Source organism: Protomyctophum bolini, assembly GCF_963924005.1.
Source record: "Protomyctophum bolini genome assembly, chromosome: 24".
In the NCBI taxonomy this organism is placed as follows: domain Eukaryota; kingdom Metazoa; phylum Chordata; class Actinopteri; order Myctophiformes; family Myctophidae; genus Protomyctophum; species Protomyctophum bolini.
The window spans coordinates 25,591,894-25,609,852 of record NC_137885.1 but is presented as its reverse complement, the minus strand read 5'-3'; the positions used below and the strand labels follow the sequence as shown (position 1 = coordinate 25,609,852).

Below are 17,959 nucleotides of genomic sequence, written 5' to 3'. Positions count from 1 at the left end.
TTCTCTTTAAACTTGACTACGGTAGCGGTGGTCTCAAAAACATAAGGGAAACTTTGACAGGAAAAGACTCGCTCACCGCATAAACAAAGAATCTCACCATGAGCACAGAGCACCATGAGCACAGCATCTTAAAATAAAAGAAATTTTATTTTTCTAAGTCTCAAGTCTAAGGAGTTTTACTTCTTTGTTTATACGGTGAGCGAGTCTTTTCCTGTCAAAGTTTCCCTGGAGTCCTTGACATGAAATGTTGAGCACCACTGATACAGAAACATGAGGTTATTCAGAAAACTGCCAGGATTTTGAAGACATATTGAGGGAGGAGGACATGCATATTGTACAGTAACCCAAGTGGTCCATGAGGGAGTTCCAGGGGGTCCCCCAGCTAAATGATAGTGGACCCATAAGTTATATAGGCTACATTGCTACAATATAAATTGGGGGTCGCAGAGATAGAAATGCCATTACATGGGGGTCCGTACCGTCCGTAGACTAATGCATGTCAAAGGGTCCTTGAAATTAAACGGGTTGAGAATCACTGATAGAGCTGTAAAAAGCTTCTCTCACGGGGGCATTATCTTTTCAAATGGGGCGTCCGCGGGATAATTACTGTCAATGTGGGGGTCCTTTGACATGAAAAGGTTTGGGACCCACTAGACACATGGCGCAACGTGCAACCGTGAACGCACGCACACGCACACACACACACACACACACACACACGGACGTGTAATGGAAACAGTTAACGTTGTCACATCAAACAAAGGCTACGAAGTTAACATTATATATACAGTGTGACTGACTGTGACGTTTTAGTCAAAGCGTCACAACAACATACGACTCACTGTTCATTCAGCTTATTATCTTTATAGAATAGGAATAGGTTGAAATGCTTGAATTCTTACCTCACGTGAACGTTGTTGTTGTTGTTGTTTTTAGCGGCCCCTGACATGTCAAACTTTGACTGTCATAAACACGAGCGTCATGATGTGAACCATGTTGTTGTATGTTGCTGTTTTAGTCAAACATTATCCTGAAATGAATTGACAGATTGTCACGTTAGCATTAGCATCAGTGCTACTGCTAGTCCCAGCAGCAGCATCACCTGTCTCGTCAGACTCATCGCTGTCTGCGTCTTCATGTGGTGGTTTAAGAAAGAAGTTTGAAAGTAATGGAACCTTTTTCAGTAATTTACCCGTCTTCTCATCCTTAATCTTTTTTGCTTTCCTCTTGGAAGAACCGCTCGCCGGCATATTGTCTTAATTTGTCTATGTCTCAAATCACACAAAACAAACGTAAACCAAATTGAAAAACGCCCGCCTCAATGCAGTCACAAATCTGATTGGACGAAACACAGCCGGATGCAGGGGTCACATGAGGTAGTGTAGAGTAGCCAAAATAAAATGTGGTTAAAGTTAACCGTTCACAATTTATTTATAATATAAATTATCACCACATCACCTTAGTATGTCAAGCTTAACAGCTTGATTTTGAGCTTCTACTGCATTAATGAAAACAAATAATTGTATTCATTTCACTAAGGCCCAAGGCCAATAAGGGTAACAAAATACAAATACAAAATATGTAATTTTCTCAACAATTATGACAACATTTATTTAAAGTAATAAGTGATGATAGCCTATGGTGCTGCACAAAAAAAATCACAATATTTAGTTAGAGGCAACAACATATTCATATTTGCAAATCTGCCTGTCCCTCCTGTCTGTGGACAGTGGACACTGACACCATTTCGGAGTTGCTGCGTCTGAAAACGTGTCTCTGCACGTCTGGTCTGCAGTGTCATTTCCTAGCTCCTCCCAGTGTCCACTACTAGTGCATGGTGGACCTGCAGTGGACACTGTCCACTGTGTCCAGTCAGTTGTCCAGTGTCCACTGTGTCCAGTCAATTGTCCAGTGTCCACTGTGTTCAGTCAGTTGTCCAGTGTCCACTGTGTTCAGTCAGTTGTCCACTGTGTCCAGTCAGTTGTCCAGTGTCCACTGTGTCCAGTCAGTTGTCCACTGTGTCCAGTCAGTTGTCCAGTGTCCACTGCAGTAACTACCTTTACTTACTGACTGTAACCTACTTAAATTAGATGTTGATTTTTTTACTGTATGACGGAAGCATTGATATTTTACTAATGATCAGAGCTTCCGTTGCTCCAGACTGTATGACGGAATAATTTATATTATACTCGTGATCAGAGCTTCCGTTGCTCCAGACTGTATGACGGAAGCATTTATATTATACTCCTGATCAGAGCTTCCATTGCTCCAGACTGTACTACTGTAAATAGCCATACTCCATAGTAGTATGTTTTTATATTTTTCCAAAAAGAATACACACAGCCAATAGTTATGAATCTTAATTGAACCTAAGGCAACTAAAACAATTGTAAAGGTAGTTTGCTGGCTGTAGTTTGAACCTGCATGCATACAAGCCTCTCTCGCCTTGCCTTTCCAGCTGAGGGGCGAAGACACCAGACGACCGCTCGCTCAGCGACGGTGCGAATCGCGCCGTGCCCGTGCGCACAATATCTCGTCTTTGCATTGACTTTGTATGTAATACCGATTACAACTGTGCACGTTTGAACACACAACAAGAAGTATTTGAATATATTTATTATAAATAACAATATACATTTCAACGTACTGAACTGCTGTATGTGCGTGAGAGATTGTGTACGTGTCTGTGTGTGTGTGTGTGTGTGTGTGTGTGTGTGTGTGTGTGCGTACTGCGTAGCACAGTGCATTCCAAACCTTTTTAACCAAACTAGTGAAAATAGCAGATCTACAAGCTCACAACCTGAAAGCGACGTGTTGTGAGCGTGTAGATCGGCCGGTTTTCCAGCTCATGGAATTTCTTTGATTTCTTCAAGAAATCACTGGAAGAAATTCATTTAATTTTTTATATTTTATTTTTATTCATGCAATTCGTTTGCTTTTTGGGGAATTAAGAAATAATAATAAAAAAAAATAGAAAAAGAAAGGGAGCCATAAAAATGGGTCCGTGATCCACACATGGGTCCCAAGCCATAGTTTGGGCACCAGTGGCGTAGCAGCACATATAAACAGTTAAACTAATGGCGACCACATTCCGTCCAATCAGAGTCAAGAGAGAGAGACTCCTCCTTAACCCCACACTGTGGGAACAGAAGGATTGGGGGCGTTCCCCGTACGCCATGCGGTCCAGGGTGGAGTTGACCCACCAGCCATTCGCCGTCTGCCCATAGAGTAATGAAAGGATAGAGACTGAACCAACGCTCCAACCACTAGGGGGCAGCAGAGTGCTTCAACCTCGGAGAGCCTCACTGGGGGCTGCCGCTTGGCACAGCGTCGCACTATGATGATGTCATGGGGAATAAGTGAACGTGCAGTGTTTGGTTTTCAGTAAAAAAATAATAATAATAATAATGCACGCTCATCTAGCGCCGCCCCTGTGGTCGGGGGAGGCGACACGGAGGACAGCTCAGTAGCGCCCCCTCATGGTGAGAGGCAGGGACACGGAGGACAGCTCAGTAGCGCCCCCCTCATGGTGAGAGGCAGGGACACGGAGGACAGCTCAGTAGCGCCCCCCTCATGGTGAGAGGCAGGGACACAGAGGACAGCTCAGTAGCGCCCCCTCATGGTGAGAGGCAGGGACACGGAGGACAGCTCAGTAGCGCCCCCTCATGGTGAGAGGCAGGGACACGGAGGACAGCGAAGACACCTCCCAGTAGAGCGAGCGCGACAGGAAGAGCTGGTAGAGCGTTACCATGGAGATGGACTGACACAGGATCACCCCAATGGTCACCACCTGGGGGGAGAGGGAGGGGGGTATGGGGAGAGGGGGGGGAGAGAGAGAAAGGGAGGGGGGGTGGGGGGGGAGGGTGGGGGGAGAGAAGGGGGAAGAGCGAGAGAGAGGGAGATCAGATCAACGCACACACACACAGCATCAGATAGCATCATCTTTGCTAACCCAAACAACGTCTGTGTTGAGCACATCCAAATGCCTTCGGTTAAACCAACAAAAGGTGCGTGCATGCGCGTGTGTGTGTGTGTGTGTGTGTGTGTGCACTAACCTTCATCCTCTGGTGCTCGTTGAAGATGACAGAGATGAACATCAGGACAGGATGACACAGGAACCACAGGAAGCAGCCCTATTGGTCAGAGACACGTCATGTGACCTGTGCAGTGTTTAGGCAGATCCATCTAATAGAAGAGTTGTGACATTGAGGGGGCAGAAACCGAGCACTGGAGCGCTGTCCATGCAGCCTGAACCGAGTTGGAAATACATTGTTTTCAACGAGGGGCGGCGCAAATATCACTTGTAGGCATGTGTGCAACATGACAACTGTTTCAAAGGATTGTACAGTGACAACTAAAGTTTCTGTAATGTTTATGTGGTCCGATTACTACAAAACAATCAGGCACAGGGACTTAAGATCATTATAGCTGGGCTGTTGCCTAGCCCAGGCGGTCCCAGGCTTACTTATCTGCGAAAAGAAAAGCCTGGTCACAACGTAAGGCAGAAAAGCTATCGGCGGATGTAGCCTACCGTCCGGAACATCCGTCAGATGTATTTCCCCCGGATACGATATTTTCCCAACCAATCACAACACTTCGCGGAGAATGTAAACTGATTCGTAAAGCATCAACGTCATTTCCTTGGGCGATACTTCCGCTAAAATCCCGCCCAAACAACTGATAGCCTCTACAGCGTATAGGTCTTGCCCAGGGTGGCTGTTGCCCTGAGTCCAGTGCATTTCTGCCTCTACTTCCGGTCGCTGTGAGTGTTTGTTTCCCAGCATGCACGGCGCAGCGGCCACATACCTTAGCGAAGCAGAGGTAGAAGTCCCTCTTCAGTGCGCTCCTCTCGGTGGCGGTGATCTGGTAGAGCACAGGGGCCAGCAGGAGAGCCAGGCCCACCCGCAGCACCATCAGAAGGACCCCCGCCATGCTGCGCTGGCCCCCGGGGACCCCCGTGTGCTCCGAGCCCCCCCAGGACGAGTACTGGTCCCAGAGCAGGAGCACCGCCTGAAAGCACACATGTAGCGCACGCACACCACGCACGCAACCACGCACACACACACACACACACACACACACACACACACACACACACACACACACACACACACACACACACACACACACACACACACACACACACACACACACACGGAGGAGGAGTTACGTTGATGAGGGGAGCAGTTACCTGCGCTAGGACTCCGCCCACAGCCAGGGCGGTTGGCGAGGGGGAGGGGTTACGTTGACGAGGGGTTAAGTTAACGAGGGGGAGGGGTTACATTGACGAGGGGGAGGAGTTACCTGTGCTACGACTCCGCCCACAGCCAGGGCGGTTGACGAGGGGGAGGAGTCCCACTGCAGCGGTCTGGACTGAGGCTTCTTGCCACGGCTCAGCGTCCAACCCACGCACAGACTGATGAGCATGTAGAGCATGGAACTCTGGGAAATGTAGTCACACACTGAGACAACACACACACACACACACACACACACACAGATGAGCATGTCTCAGTCTGTGTGGAGAGGAGAGGAGAGGAGAGGAGAGGAGAGGAGAGGAGAGGAGAGGAGAGGAGAGGAGAGGAGTATACGTACATTGAGCCAGACTCCCCATCATTGGGAGGCCGACACCGTCTCTGGAGTATCTGCAGAAATTAAGAAACACAAAGACAGCAGAAAAGAAGATGTTAGCCCATTTCGACCTGACTTTTTCACAATTTTTCTAAAACAGCAGACCTACAAACTCGGAGCTTTGAGCTTGTGCTTTGAGCTATGAGCTTGTAGATCTGCTATTTTTCAACAGCTAAAGTACAACATAATGCTTAAAACACCAAAAGGTGCTTCCCGCCCCAAAATGGTTTAATATGCCATTGTCTCTGCGCTTGACCACGCATTATTTTGGTAGTATTTCAGTGGTTCTGAACCAGTGGTCCTTGAGGGGGTTCCAGGTGGTCCCCATGCAGCTAAATGATGGAGAGTTGCTAACCAAAGGGACCCTCATAGATCTTTAACTCTTGAGAAACCTTTTTACACACTCAAGGGTTACATTATTGTCGACACAATTAGAGAATGTAGAGAATAATTGAATCTGAGAGGCTAAATGTCATCAAATGGTGGTCCGTGGCTCAGATGGGTCCGAGAGGCTAAATGTCATCAAATGGTGGTCCCGTGGCTCAAATGGGTCTGAGAGGCTAAATGTAATCAAATGGTGGTTCCGCGGCTCAGACGCTGAATAAATAATGGACTTTGAAATGAAAAAGGTTGAAAACCAAAATTGAGAAGAGGCAACTGAAGTGACTGAAGTTCCTATGCACTGTGCAGATACTGCCACCTACTGGCCACAATGCAAGCATGTAAACCAGTGGTTTTCAATCCTTTTAGGCCAGTCAGTCTGAGATTTGACCCAAAATAAATCGTTTAAGGTTTTCATGATTCTGAATCCATTACAAGCATTGGTTTTGCACGAAGAACACTCCTTTGGGCTAAATTAGGCCATAGCCACTTGCCCACAATGTGCCCAAATGTGATGAGGTCAACACATTTGGGCAAGTGGCTATATGGCCTAATTTAGCCCAAAGGAGTGTTCTTCGTGCAACACTAATGCTTGGAATGGATACAGAATCATGAATAACCCATGACATGACATGCTTCTTAAAGCATAATTAACATTAGATTTATTTTGCCTAATAGGATTTTAATGATACTCCAACTTCCAACCCCTAGATTTACCATGATCCAAAATTTCTATCATTCTCAAGTTTTTTGGATGACGCTTAGATTAACTGTCCTATTTGGTATTTGAGCCAGAGCCATCTACTAGAAGAGTTAGGACATTGAGGGGGCGGAAACCGAGCGCTGTTCATGCAGCCTGAACTGAGCCAGGCTGGAGTTGGATATACATTGTTTTCAACGAGGGCTGCGCAAATTAAGCTAGTTTGTTGTTTAACATGACAACTGTTTTATAGTATTGTAACAGTGACAACTAAAGTCTCTGTAATGTTTATGTTGTACTATTACTACAAAACAACCTAAAATAAAGGGATTTAAGATCATTAAAGCTGGGCTGTTGCTGCCTGGGTCCAATGCATTTCTGCCTACTTCCGGCCCCATTCTCAATAGAGCGTCGCAGTAAAAGGTCTTTAAATTAATACTTTCTGAAATTAATGAAACCACCATGTGATGAGACATAGCCTTCCCCCGTCCTGATTGGGTTAAAGATAAGAGCGTGCGTACCTGGCCAGGTGTGCGTAGCTGCAGAGGGCGTGGCCGATCTGCAGAGCCACGGCATTGGACAGCACCTTGAGCACAGAGTGCATGGGCCCGCCCTTCTTCAGGGCGTGGCACACCGGCTGCACGTAGATACACGACGCCACGAAGTACGCCAGGACCAACACGAAGTAGAAGGTATGGAGGCCTGGGGGGGGGGGGGGGGGGGGGGGGGGGGAGATCAAAACACAGACACACAGCCTCAGATAACATCATCTTTTATTTGCTAACCCAAACAACGTCTGTGTTGAGCACATCCAAATGCCTTCGGTTCAACCAACAAAACGTGTGTGTGTGTGTGTGTGTGTGTGTGTGTGTGTGTGTGTACGTGTACGTGTGCGTGTGTGTGTGTGTCTGTGTGTGTGTGTGTGTGTGTGTGTGTGTGTGTGTGTGTGTGTGCGTGTGTTACTGCTGAACGATTCTCCACAAGAATTGAGATCACGGTTCTCATTTTTGTCCATGAAACTATGTATCGTCTTTAGTCTGTATTTGCTGAACATTACTACATTAATTATATATAAATATTAAATATGTATTGTCTGTAGTTGCTGAACATTACTACATTAATTATATATACATATGTATTGTCTTTAGTCTGTAGTTGCTGAACATTACTACATTAATTATATATGAATATGTATTGTCTTTAGTCTGTAGTTGCTGAACATTACTACATTAATTATATATAAATATGTATCGTCTTTAGTCTGTATTTGCTGAACATTACAACATTAATTATATATAAATATGTATTGTCTGTAGTTGCTGAACATTACTACATTAATTATATATAAATATGTATTGTCTGTAGTTGCTGAACATTACTACAATAATTATATATAAATATGTATTGTCTGTAGTTGCTGAACATTACTACATTAATTATATATAAATATGTATTGTCTTTAGTCTGTATTTGCTGAACATTACTACATTAATTATATATAAATATGTATTGTCTTTAGTCTGTAGTTGCTGAACATTACTACATTCATTATATATACATATGTATTGTCTTTAGTATGTAGTTGCTGAACATTACAACATTAATTGCGAACGCAGTGAGCACTAACTATGAGAGCCTGCAGATCATGTCTGTCTGTCTGTCTGACTGTCTGTCTGTGTGTCCCCCTTTTGTGCCCATATATGGAGCTGAGTGATTTGTTTGTGATTGATGCAACACACTCCATATTTGGACGTATAGCTGCTTTGGGGACTCCTTATATGGTTATGCAACACACGTATAACTACGTTGCGTTCGCTTCCCGCGTTTGCGCGTCTTACTTGTTATATATACATATGTATTGTCTTTAGTCTGTATTTGCTGAACATTACTACATTAATTATATATAAATATGTATTGTCTTTAGTCTGTAGTTTCTGAACATTACTACATTAATTATATATACATATGTATTGTCTTTAGTCTGTAGTTGCTAACTGTCAGGATATTTTTAGAATCTGATTTCAGGTCAAAATGGGTTAAAGTCTCTCTCTCTCTCTGTCTGAATCTAGACCTCAATCCTTTTTTTTGCACGGTTTCCTCCACCTTCGGTGTGTGAATGTGTGTGTGTGTGAATGGGTGAATGTAATGCACAATAGAAGGCCAAAGTCCTGACGTCACTCGCTCATCCTGTTCCGGTTCTGCCTGGTTCACGGAAGTAATTTCTCTATGGAGAATAACATGGGCTCATCTTGCGTGTGTGTGTTCTGATTGGCTGCATGCTGACCTGCCTCCTCTGCGCTAAAGTGATCCAGCGGGTTTCCTGCTGAGTCGGCGTTCAGCGCCACAACGGTGAATCTGAGATCAGACTGAGAGAGAGACACCTCGCCTTCCTATGGAGAGAGAGAGAGAGAGGAAGAGAGAGAGAGAGAGAGAGAGAGAGAACCAGCAGTGACAGAGACAAGAATGTAAGAGAAAGTTCACCCAAAAATCACACTTGAAGGGAGGAGCGCCCCCTGTGTTTATATCAGCCACATGACGCCTTATTATACGTGTTCATTTAGTGCAGGGGTTCCCAAACCTTTTCACGTCAAGGACCCCCAAATTGACACTCATTAGCCCGCGGACCCCCATTTGAAAAGATATGCCAGGGACCCCCATAAGAGGAGATTTTTACGGCTCTGGCAGTGATACTCAACCCGTTTTATTTCAAGGACCCCCAGTTTGACATGCATTAGTCTACGGACCCCCATTTAATGGTATTTCTATCTCTGAGACACCCAATTTAGATTCAAATCAATGTTAATTTAACTCTGAGAGTGTACAACGGGTCCATTTGGTTCCATTTGTACACTCTCAGAGTTACAGAGTATCCATTTGGTTCCTAACTATCATTTAGCTGGGGATCCCCTGGAACTCCCTCAAGGACCCCTGGGGGTCCCCGGACCCCACTTTTGGAACTAAACACACATTAAAGGCCCATAGACCTATAGTAAATAGTAATAGTAATTACCTGACATGTGTATCTGTCCACATAGACAGCCTGCCAGGCCGTGGGAGAATACTGGCGTGGAATGGTCTGGTTGTTTTCATCTTCACTGAGAGAAACTGACAGAGGAGAGGAGAGGAGAGGAGAGCATAATTTACTATTCGGTCACATGTTTCCTCCATATAGGAATCACATTGCACTACAGCACCACTGGAGCCATTTATAGTGGGAGGTGATAACTATTTTCACCATGACTTATTCATTCCTACTTATTTGATTGCACTAGAACAAAAGAAACAAAAACAAATATAGAGTTGTTGCCCGACCAACTGCCCAAGGGCTGCATCAGCGTAGGCGAAGGCTGATAAGGCTGACCAATATGAGGGCAACAACAAGTCTGGTGATAATGTATTTATTCTTTCAAGCAGATTCCTCAGTAGAGGATTTAAAAAGAGTGGGTGGATGCAGTTAGGGAGCGCTTTGGCTAACATGTGACTGTCTGCACCCTAAAAACAAACAAACACATCATGTGTTGGAACAAAGTACTCTCAGCTTGGTTCACATTTCAGAGACAGCAATCACAAATACTGGTGGCATATATTATCGAGTCTGACCGATCGAGTCTGGTAACTCTGGTTGAGAAGGTTTTTATTTTCTTTCTTTCTTTTTAATTCTTTCTCAGAAAAGGTCTTTGTAACATTTTATTTGGGTAACTGGTCCCATGGGTGATATAACTTACCACCCATGGGATAACTAATAAAAGATGCAAGGTTTTTTTAGTCATTCACATACAGTAGCAGCCGGGATATTATCCATACGTGCTGAGTGCTAAGTTAAGTAACATGTGGTATCCAATCCATATATAGGGTAAGCATTTCAGGGGAAAGGAAAAAGTGGAGGGAGAGAAGAGAAGATTAAATCCTTTCTTTATTATTTCTTTTTTCTTTCCTTCCACAAGACCAACTGTGGAAATATATTAACATTCTATACCGATGGGTCTGTGTCGGAGGTTGGAGTCGTGCAGCCCGGCAGTAGGTCTATCGTCGGTGCGGCTCGATAGGCTTGGCTTACTGACGACGTGATCAATGTGCCTCATCGTATAATGTCCTTATAATGTATTTTTTGCTACTGGGCTTTGCAAACGTGAAGCGAGGAACGCAGGCGTTGTTGATGCCTGGATCAACCACAGGTCTCCTCCAGGTCTGTTGAAGAGGGCCTGGATCAACCACAGGTCTCCTCCAGGTCTGTTGAAGAGGGGCGCAAAACAACGCAAGCGTAAAAAAAAAAAGAAGCTAAACAGAATCCAGGTGTAGTGAGTCTCGGAGGGGGGCGTGTGCACGGAACGAGCACACGCGCAACAAATTCACGGGACCGCGCTCACGTAAATACGGCAAAAACGCAGGTCTCATTGAACATGAACTATAGGCGCGTTTTATTCCCGGTTTGGCAAGTCCCTTTTAACCCATTCTGGGCGGGAACCCCTTTTGGTGGTTTACCCCCCCCCTCAGGCAGGGAGCCCATTTTGGGGTTCTGTACAGTATGTACAGTATTGTCATGTAAATGTCATGCTGCTATATTAATATTTGAAGCTTTTCAGAAGACTTAGGTCAGGAGGCGTTTTTAGAATCGGCAGAGAGAAAAGCCTGGTCACAACCTAAGGCAGAGAGAAAAGTGTGTGTGTGTGTGTGTGTGTGTGTGTGTGTGTGTGTGTGTGTGTGTGTGTGTGTGTGTGTGTCGTACTGGTCAGCTGGGCCTTGGTCAGCCTATCAGAGCAGCTCAGGTTGTCCAGGCCGTCGTCCGTCATGTCAACGTAGAGCAGCAGCCTCGACTCCTTCTGCACGGCCAGGCGAGCGCTGTCCACGCTGACCACCAGCACACCGCTGGCCCCTAATGGACACACAGAGACATGACAACATCATGACTCCCAAATCAACATGTATTAGGCCACGGACCCCACATTTGAAAACATAATGCCAGCAGTGACCTCGATGAGGGAGGATTGTCACGGCTCTAGCAGTGATTCCGAAACATATTAATTTCATGGACCCCCCAGTTTCACACGCATTATGCTACGGACCCCCGATTGAATGGCATTTCTATCTCTGGTACCCCAATTTATATTGTAAAACCACTGTTAATTTAACTCAGAGAGTGTACAAATTAAACCAAATGGACCCATGCATTTGGTTCCATTTGTATTTTGTACACTCTCTAAGTTACAGACACATGGGTCCATTTGTAACTATCTCTAATTGAGCTAGGTACCCCTTGGAACTCCCTCAAGTACCCCCAGGTCATTGTTAATATTGTTATATTAATATTATTATTACCTTGGTACATGAAGGAGGTGATGAACTGCCCGTGGCTCTGTCTGGCCACTCGGCTGTTGAAAAGTCCACTCACAGTTTTGGCAGACGCCCCCTGGTGGCCGCAGAGCAGCAGCACAACCACATGAAGCAGCGGCAGCAGCAGCGCTGAGGAGGATGTTGTCAACAACATGGTTCCGTCACTCAATTCATCATGAACACAGCATCATCCATTAATAAGGACATGAACACTACAGCGGTGCAGAGCGCAGGGCTGCGGCGTGCATCAGTTAAAAACGATGATATGAGTCCAGTTCTCTGTGAATCTCTCTCTCTCTCTCTCTCTCTCTCTCTATCTATCTCTGGATCAGTAAGGTTGCCAGATCCTGCGAGAGAAACAAGTTAAACCGCTCTATGAAAACAACAAAACCAAACAGAAGCGACTATAGGCAAGTGGTTCCCAAACTTTTTCATGTCAAGGACCCCCAAATTGACACTAATTACTAGCTAATTAGCCCCGCTGACCCCCATTTGAAAAGATATGCCAGGGACCCCCCCCCCATTAGAGAAAATGTGTACGGCTCTAGCAGTGATTCTCAACCCGTTTAATTCCAAGGACCCCCAGTTTGACATGCAATAGTCTACGGACCCCCATTTAATGGCATTTCTATCTCTGGGACCCCCAATTTATATTGTAAAACCAATGTTAATTGAACTCTGAGAGTGTACGAATGGAACCAAATGTTTGGTTCCATTTGTACACTCTCAGAGTTACAGACCCTATGGTTCCAAACTATCATTTAGCTGCCTGGGGACCCCCTGGAACTCTCTCAAGGACCCCTGGAGGAACCAACCACTGTAGTAGGCCTACTGTATAGGCCATATGATATGCAGCACCCTGACTTAATTTATTTGGCTATTTGAAAATAGCAGATCTGCTGTTTTCAACAAGAACAACAATATCTGTGGGGGAAAAGAGGATTTGTGGAATTTGTTGTCATTTTGACTAAACTACATTTAAGAAACAAGACCAAATAAACAACTACACTTTAGAAACAAGACCAAATAAACAACTACACTTTAGAAACAAGGCCAAATAAACAACTACACTTTAGAAACAATCCCAAATAAACAAATACACTTTAGAAACAAGGCCAAATAAAGAACTTCACTTTAGAAACAAGACCAAATAAACAACTACACTTTAGAAACAAGGCCAAATAAACAACTACACTTTAGAAACAAGGCCAAATAAAGAACTACACTTTAGAAACAAGACCAAATAAACAACTACACTTTAGAAACAAGGCCAAATAAAGAACTACACTACTGTATGTTTTCCCCTTTTTACTTTCTTCAACTGACAACTGTATATACCGTATGATGATTTACGGACCCTGATGGACCCTGATGAATCAACCAACCAACTAACCAATCAATCATTATCACTTTACAGAAGGAAAATAATAATAATATGCCCATAGTCGCTTATAACAAGCAGACATGGCAACACTGGCTTGGACGCCGCGGAGCTTTGCTTGACGTCAGCCCCGATCCAATGGGAGCCCCAGGTGCCTTAACGTCACGCGTGGCGACCAATCACGCGGCGGCCGGAGGTCAGCTGGTGTAAGGTCCCGCCCCCCTTCACCCTCCCCTCTGGGTTTGATACGTGTCAACCAATCTGAGAACCCATTGGCAAATAAAGGAGAAACAGCGCCCTCTTTAGCTTTGAGTTCACAAGTTTGTCATGAACTGCCTACGAATGCAAATTGGATACAAAAATAATGCAGAAATGAATTGGATTTTAAATACAGTTGTTCCGAAACCTTTTCATGTCAAGGACCCCTAAATCGACATTATATTAGCCTGCGGACCCCCATTTTAAAAGATATGCCTGCAGGGACCCGTTCTAGCAGTGGTTCTCAACCATTTTCATTTGAAGGACCCCCAGCTTAACATGCATTAAATGGCATTTTTGGGACCCCCACTTTATATTGATATAAATCAATGTAAATTTAACTCAGAGTGTACAAAATGGAACCATTTGTACACTCTCAGAGTTACAGAACCATGAGGGTCCATTTGGTTTCAAACTATATGCTGGGGGACCCCCTAGAACTCCCTCAAGGACCCCTAGACATGAACTGTCTATGACTGCAACTTGGATAAATGTAGAAATGAATGTACAGTTAGTTGGATAAACCAGATGGATTTGTCCGAGGCGTAGAGGTCTTTAAATAAATACCTTTTAAATGATAATGGTAGCCAACAAATGCTAGAGTAATATAAAATAATGTATTTGTGCTATTTCCTTTTTCGTAATTTTTTTTCTCCAAATAGGCCTATATTTTTAAATAGGCCTATTTGAAATTCTGAAATGGGACATACTGCATAATGAGTACATGTTGATGGCAATACTTTTGTACTTTTACTCAAGTACTTAATTGTAACAGAGCATTCTCTACATTGCAGTATTGATACTTTTACTTAAATTAAAAAATAATATATGAGTACTTTTTCCTTTTTTTGCCCACATAAAATGTTTCCTTTCCCTTTTTACCTCCTTACATGATTTAACAAACTGTTAATAAATACTTCAATCAATCAATCAATCAATCAATCTCTGGACAAATGGCTTTTTATCCAACAGTCTCCCTTCTTGTACAGTGTGGAGGTAATGATGAACCACTGGAGGGCGACACTGAGCCACAAACAGACATAAACCAGACCAGAAAGCACTGATCTCTTTCTAGTTGATAAGCAAACAACAGATCTACAAGCTCACAGCGGGTCGCGCGCGCCGCGCTTCGCGGGCTTGTAGATCGGCTATACTTTCGACAAAACTGCGCAGCCGCAGTACGTAGCCAGTACGTGTCAACGCTGCCTGCCGTAGGTCGGCGCTGGACTGTCGTGAAGCAGGATATCCATCTGATGTGGACATGTTTATGTTTTTGTTTAGGAGATTATAAATAATATTTCACTGTTTTCATTTAATACAATTATGACCGTTCATAAGAGTGGTGTGTTCGTTGGTTTACGAGACAATTTTGATATTTATTTTTATTTTTATAGTCATGTGAAAGTGTTCAGTCATGTAGTCTTATTATTATAGTCAACAAGTCAAGCGTTTAGGAGAGGAATGAATTGGTTTAATTGAATACAATGACATCATGACTTAATTAATCTAGACGTTTGTTTGTGTGTTGAGAGAGACAGAGACAGACAGACAGCCAGGCAGGCAGACAGACAGACAGACAGACAGCCAGGCAGGCAGGCAGACAGACAGACAGGCAGATTTTTGATTGAAGTTTGCAGAATTACAGTACATTGCAAGTACAACTCAATACAAAAAACTGTCAACTGTGAGTGGACGACCCGATATTTAAAGTATTACACTTGTTTACAAGAGGGTCAACCTTGTTCAATTCATCATAAAGACAGACAGGATGGGGTCTGACACCAGGACTGTGTTGGTGACTGGAGGCTGCGGCTTCATGTGAGTTCAATTCACTTTATCAATAACTGTCACAGTTACACATTAGGTTACTGTAAATATTATGAAGTGGTTATAATTATTTTAATAATGCTAGCTCATCATGACCACTGTACTATAATATAAGGTACAGTAGTAGGCCTATAGTTTTATATGCTATGCTTATTTTTGAGGGGGTTTGTTTTAAAAATGCCATTGACAATAAAGAGAAGTTAATGTTTGTTTTGTCAATTTGTTTTACATCATCGTTGCATCATCTAATCATCTTTAGATGATAAGAGCGCCCCTCACACCCACACACAGGTGTGATTTTTATGATATGAATTGCCCACTTTTTTATGATATGAGTTGCCCACCTGCCAGGGGTGGTTGCCCCTGGCAGGTTTAGTGTTTCATTTACCTGCCAGGGGCAGGTGGGCAACCCTTAGTGTTTTATTTAGCTGCCAGGGGCAGGTGGGCAACCCTTAGTGTTTTATTTACCTGCCAGGGTCAGGTGGGCAACCCTTAGTGTTTTATTTACCTGCCAGGGTCAGGTGGGCAACCCTTAGTGTTTTATTTACCTGCCAGGGGCAGGTGGGCAACCCTTAGTGTTTTATTTAGCTGCCAGGGTCGCGCAAATCTTTGAGTTTTTAACTCGAGTCTTTGCTTCTGGGGGATACCTGGAACAACATGTTTTCAGATGGGGGGCCAGTGGCCAATTACATATCATTTTTGGGGTCCTTGAGATGAAATATTGAGCACCACTAGAAACATACCGGTAGGTATTTAAGAAAACGGTCAGGATTTAGAAGACTTTTGTTTTCATTCTGACGTCAGGCCTAAATGGGTTAATATAATAAAAAAATATATTTATATTTCCAGTGGTTCCCACCTGATCTGCTCACTGGTCCACAGACATCCTGACTGGAGGATCATTAACCTGGATAATGTGAGTCCATCCACACCAATGTACTGTACTGGTACGGTACTGTACTGTACTGTACTGTACTGTACTGTACTGTACTGTACTGTACTGTACTGTACTGTACTGTACTGTACTGGTCGATCCAACTCACTGTCTTTTTTGTACGTACGTACTCCATCCATTCATACATACATACATACATACATACATGTCCATCTTCAACCGCTTATCCATATTTGGGTCACGGGGGCAACAGCTTCAACCAGATAGCTCCAGGCATCCTGTAATAGGAAATGATACATGTTATAAAGCCTTATCAACATATTAAACATATACATAATACATGTTATAAAGCCTTATCAACATATTAAACATATAAATGATACACGTTATAAAGTCTTATCAACATATTAAACATATAAATGATACACGTTATAAAGCCTTATCAACATATTAAACATATAAATGATACACGTTATAAAGCCTTATCAACATATTAAACATATAAATTATACTAGTTATGGGGTGTGTAAAGTTGGCCGAGTGGCCAAGGCTCCAAAAAGTGAACAGAATCCAGCAATACCATTTAGAGTGTTTTATTCTTCCCCGATGCAGCCGTATTTACAGTGGAAGGCCTAACAGACAAAAAAACACTGAAGACTAAACTCACAAAAAGACAGATGAAACTTAGCTTGACAGCAAATTAGGAAACAAAAACCCAGAACTTAAGAAACTGTATGAGGCCAAAAACCTTTCCAAAAAGGGACCCCTAGCAGCTCTCCCTGGTTGTTACCTGCTTGTTGCCCAAGCCACTACTCACTCTCGGCATCCTGCAGCCTCCCTTTTATACTGGGTGAGACCATACCAAGACACAGAACTAATTGGTAACCACTTAACTCAACTGAGGCAACCTACGGCCCATGAGTTGACTTACACAATTATATACGGTTTTACTAAACCTATGTCCAAATACATGCACACATTTCAGGCAACACATTAATCACATAAGAGAACATATAATACAAGAGCTCTTGACACATAAGACAGACACCCCTCCTGCAGCACTTGGTACCTTCCCCCACTCAATCAAGAGGATCACCAGTACTGCAGGAGAGCCAGGTGCCACACAATCATTAAACACAACACCCAATCAACAGGAATGCTGTTAAAACCCATGCCCCCTCTTTGTGTCCTTTTATAATTCATGTTTGTACAAATAATCAAATAACAACATGCAACACTAATGTCCAGTCACACAGTCCTCCCCACCGGCTTGCTGTCAAATGGAAGCAGCTGTGTAGTAGTGTATGCCTGTTTGTTCCTCTTTAGTCTATAGGGCACGGGCTGCCCCGTGACAGGGTGTAATAGACATGTGTAATAATAATGAAACATTGTGTTGTTTGTCTTCCAGTTGGACTACTGCTGCAGTCCCAGGAGTCTGGAGAGTGTTGAAGACCACCACAACTACAGCCTGATCAGGGTGTGTGTGTGTGTGTGTGTGTGTGTGTGTGTGTGTGTGTGTGTGTGTGTGTGTGTGTGTGTGTGTGTGTGTGTGTGT

General features: G+C 43.8%; 2 protein-coding genes across 2 annotated transcripts in view; one reads left to right on the top strand and one right to left on the bottom strand.

Moving 5' to 3' along the window:
* Positions 1–2,601: 2,601 nt before the first annotated feature.
* On the bottom strand, positions 2,602–12,338 carry gpr180 (G protein-coupled receptor 180). The gene is made up of 10 exons (XM_080758349.1): positions 12,029–12,338; positions 11,439–11,585; positions 9,723–9,817; positions 8,997–9,102; positions 7,234–7,414; positions 5,596–5,645; positions 5,305–5,462; positions 4,807–5,010; positions 4,056–4,133; positions 2,602–3,790 (listed from the first exon to the last, which is right to left on the bottom strand). Exons 1-10 carry the CDS (start codon positions 12,195–12,197, stop codon positions 3,650–3,652), a joined length of 1,329 nt encoding a protein of 442 aa, XP_080614475.1. The 5' UTR covers positions 12,198–12,338; the 3' UTR covers positions 2,602–3,649.
* Positions 12,339–14,925: 2,587 nt separating this feature from the next.
* tgds (TDP-glucose 4,6-dehydratase) overlaps positions 14,926–17,959 on the top strand; it is a 14,647-nt gene continuing 11,613 nt past the window's right edge. Inside the window, exons 1-3 of the mRNA XM_080758445.1 lie at positions 14,926–15,500; positions 16,359–16,425; positions 17,813–17,881. Of these exons, the coding sequence (XP_080614571.1) occupies positions 15,451–15,500; positions 16,359–16,425; positions 17,813–17,881 (186 nt within the window). The 5' untranslated portion in view covers positions 14,926–15,450. The remainder of the gene's footprint in view (positions 15,501–16,358; positions 16,426–17,812; positions 17,882–17,959) is intronic.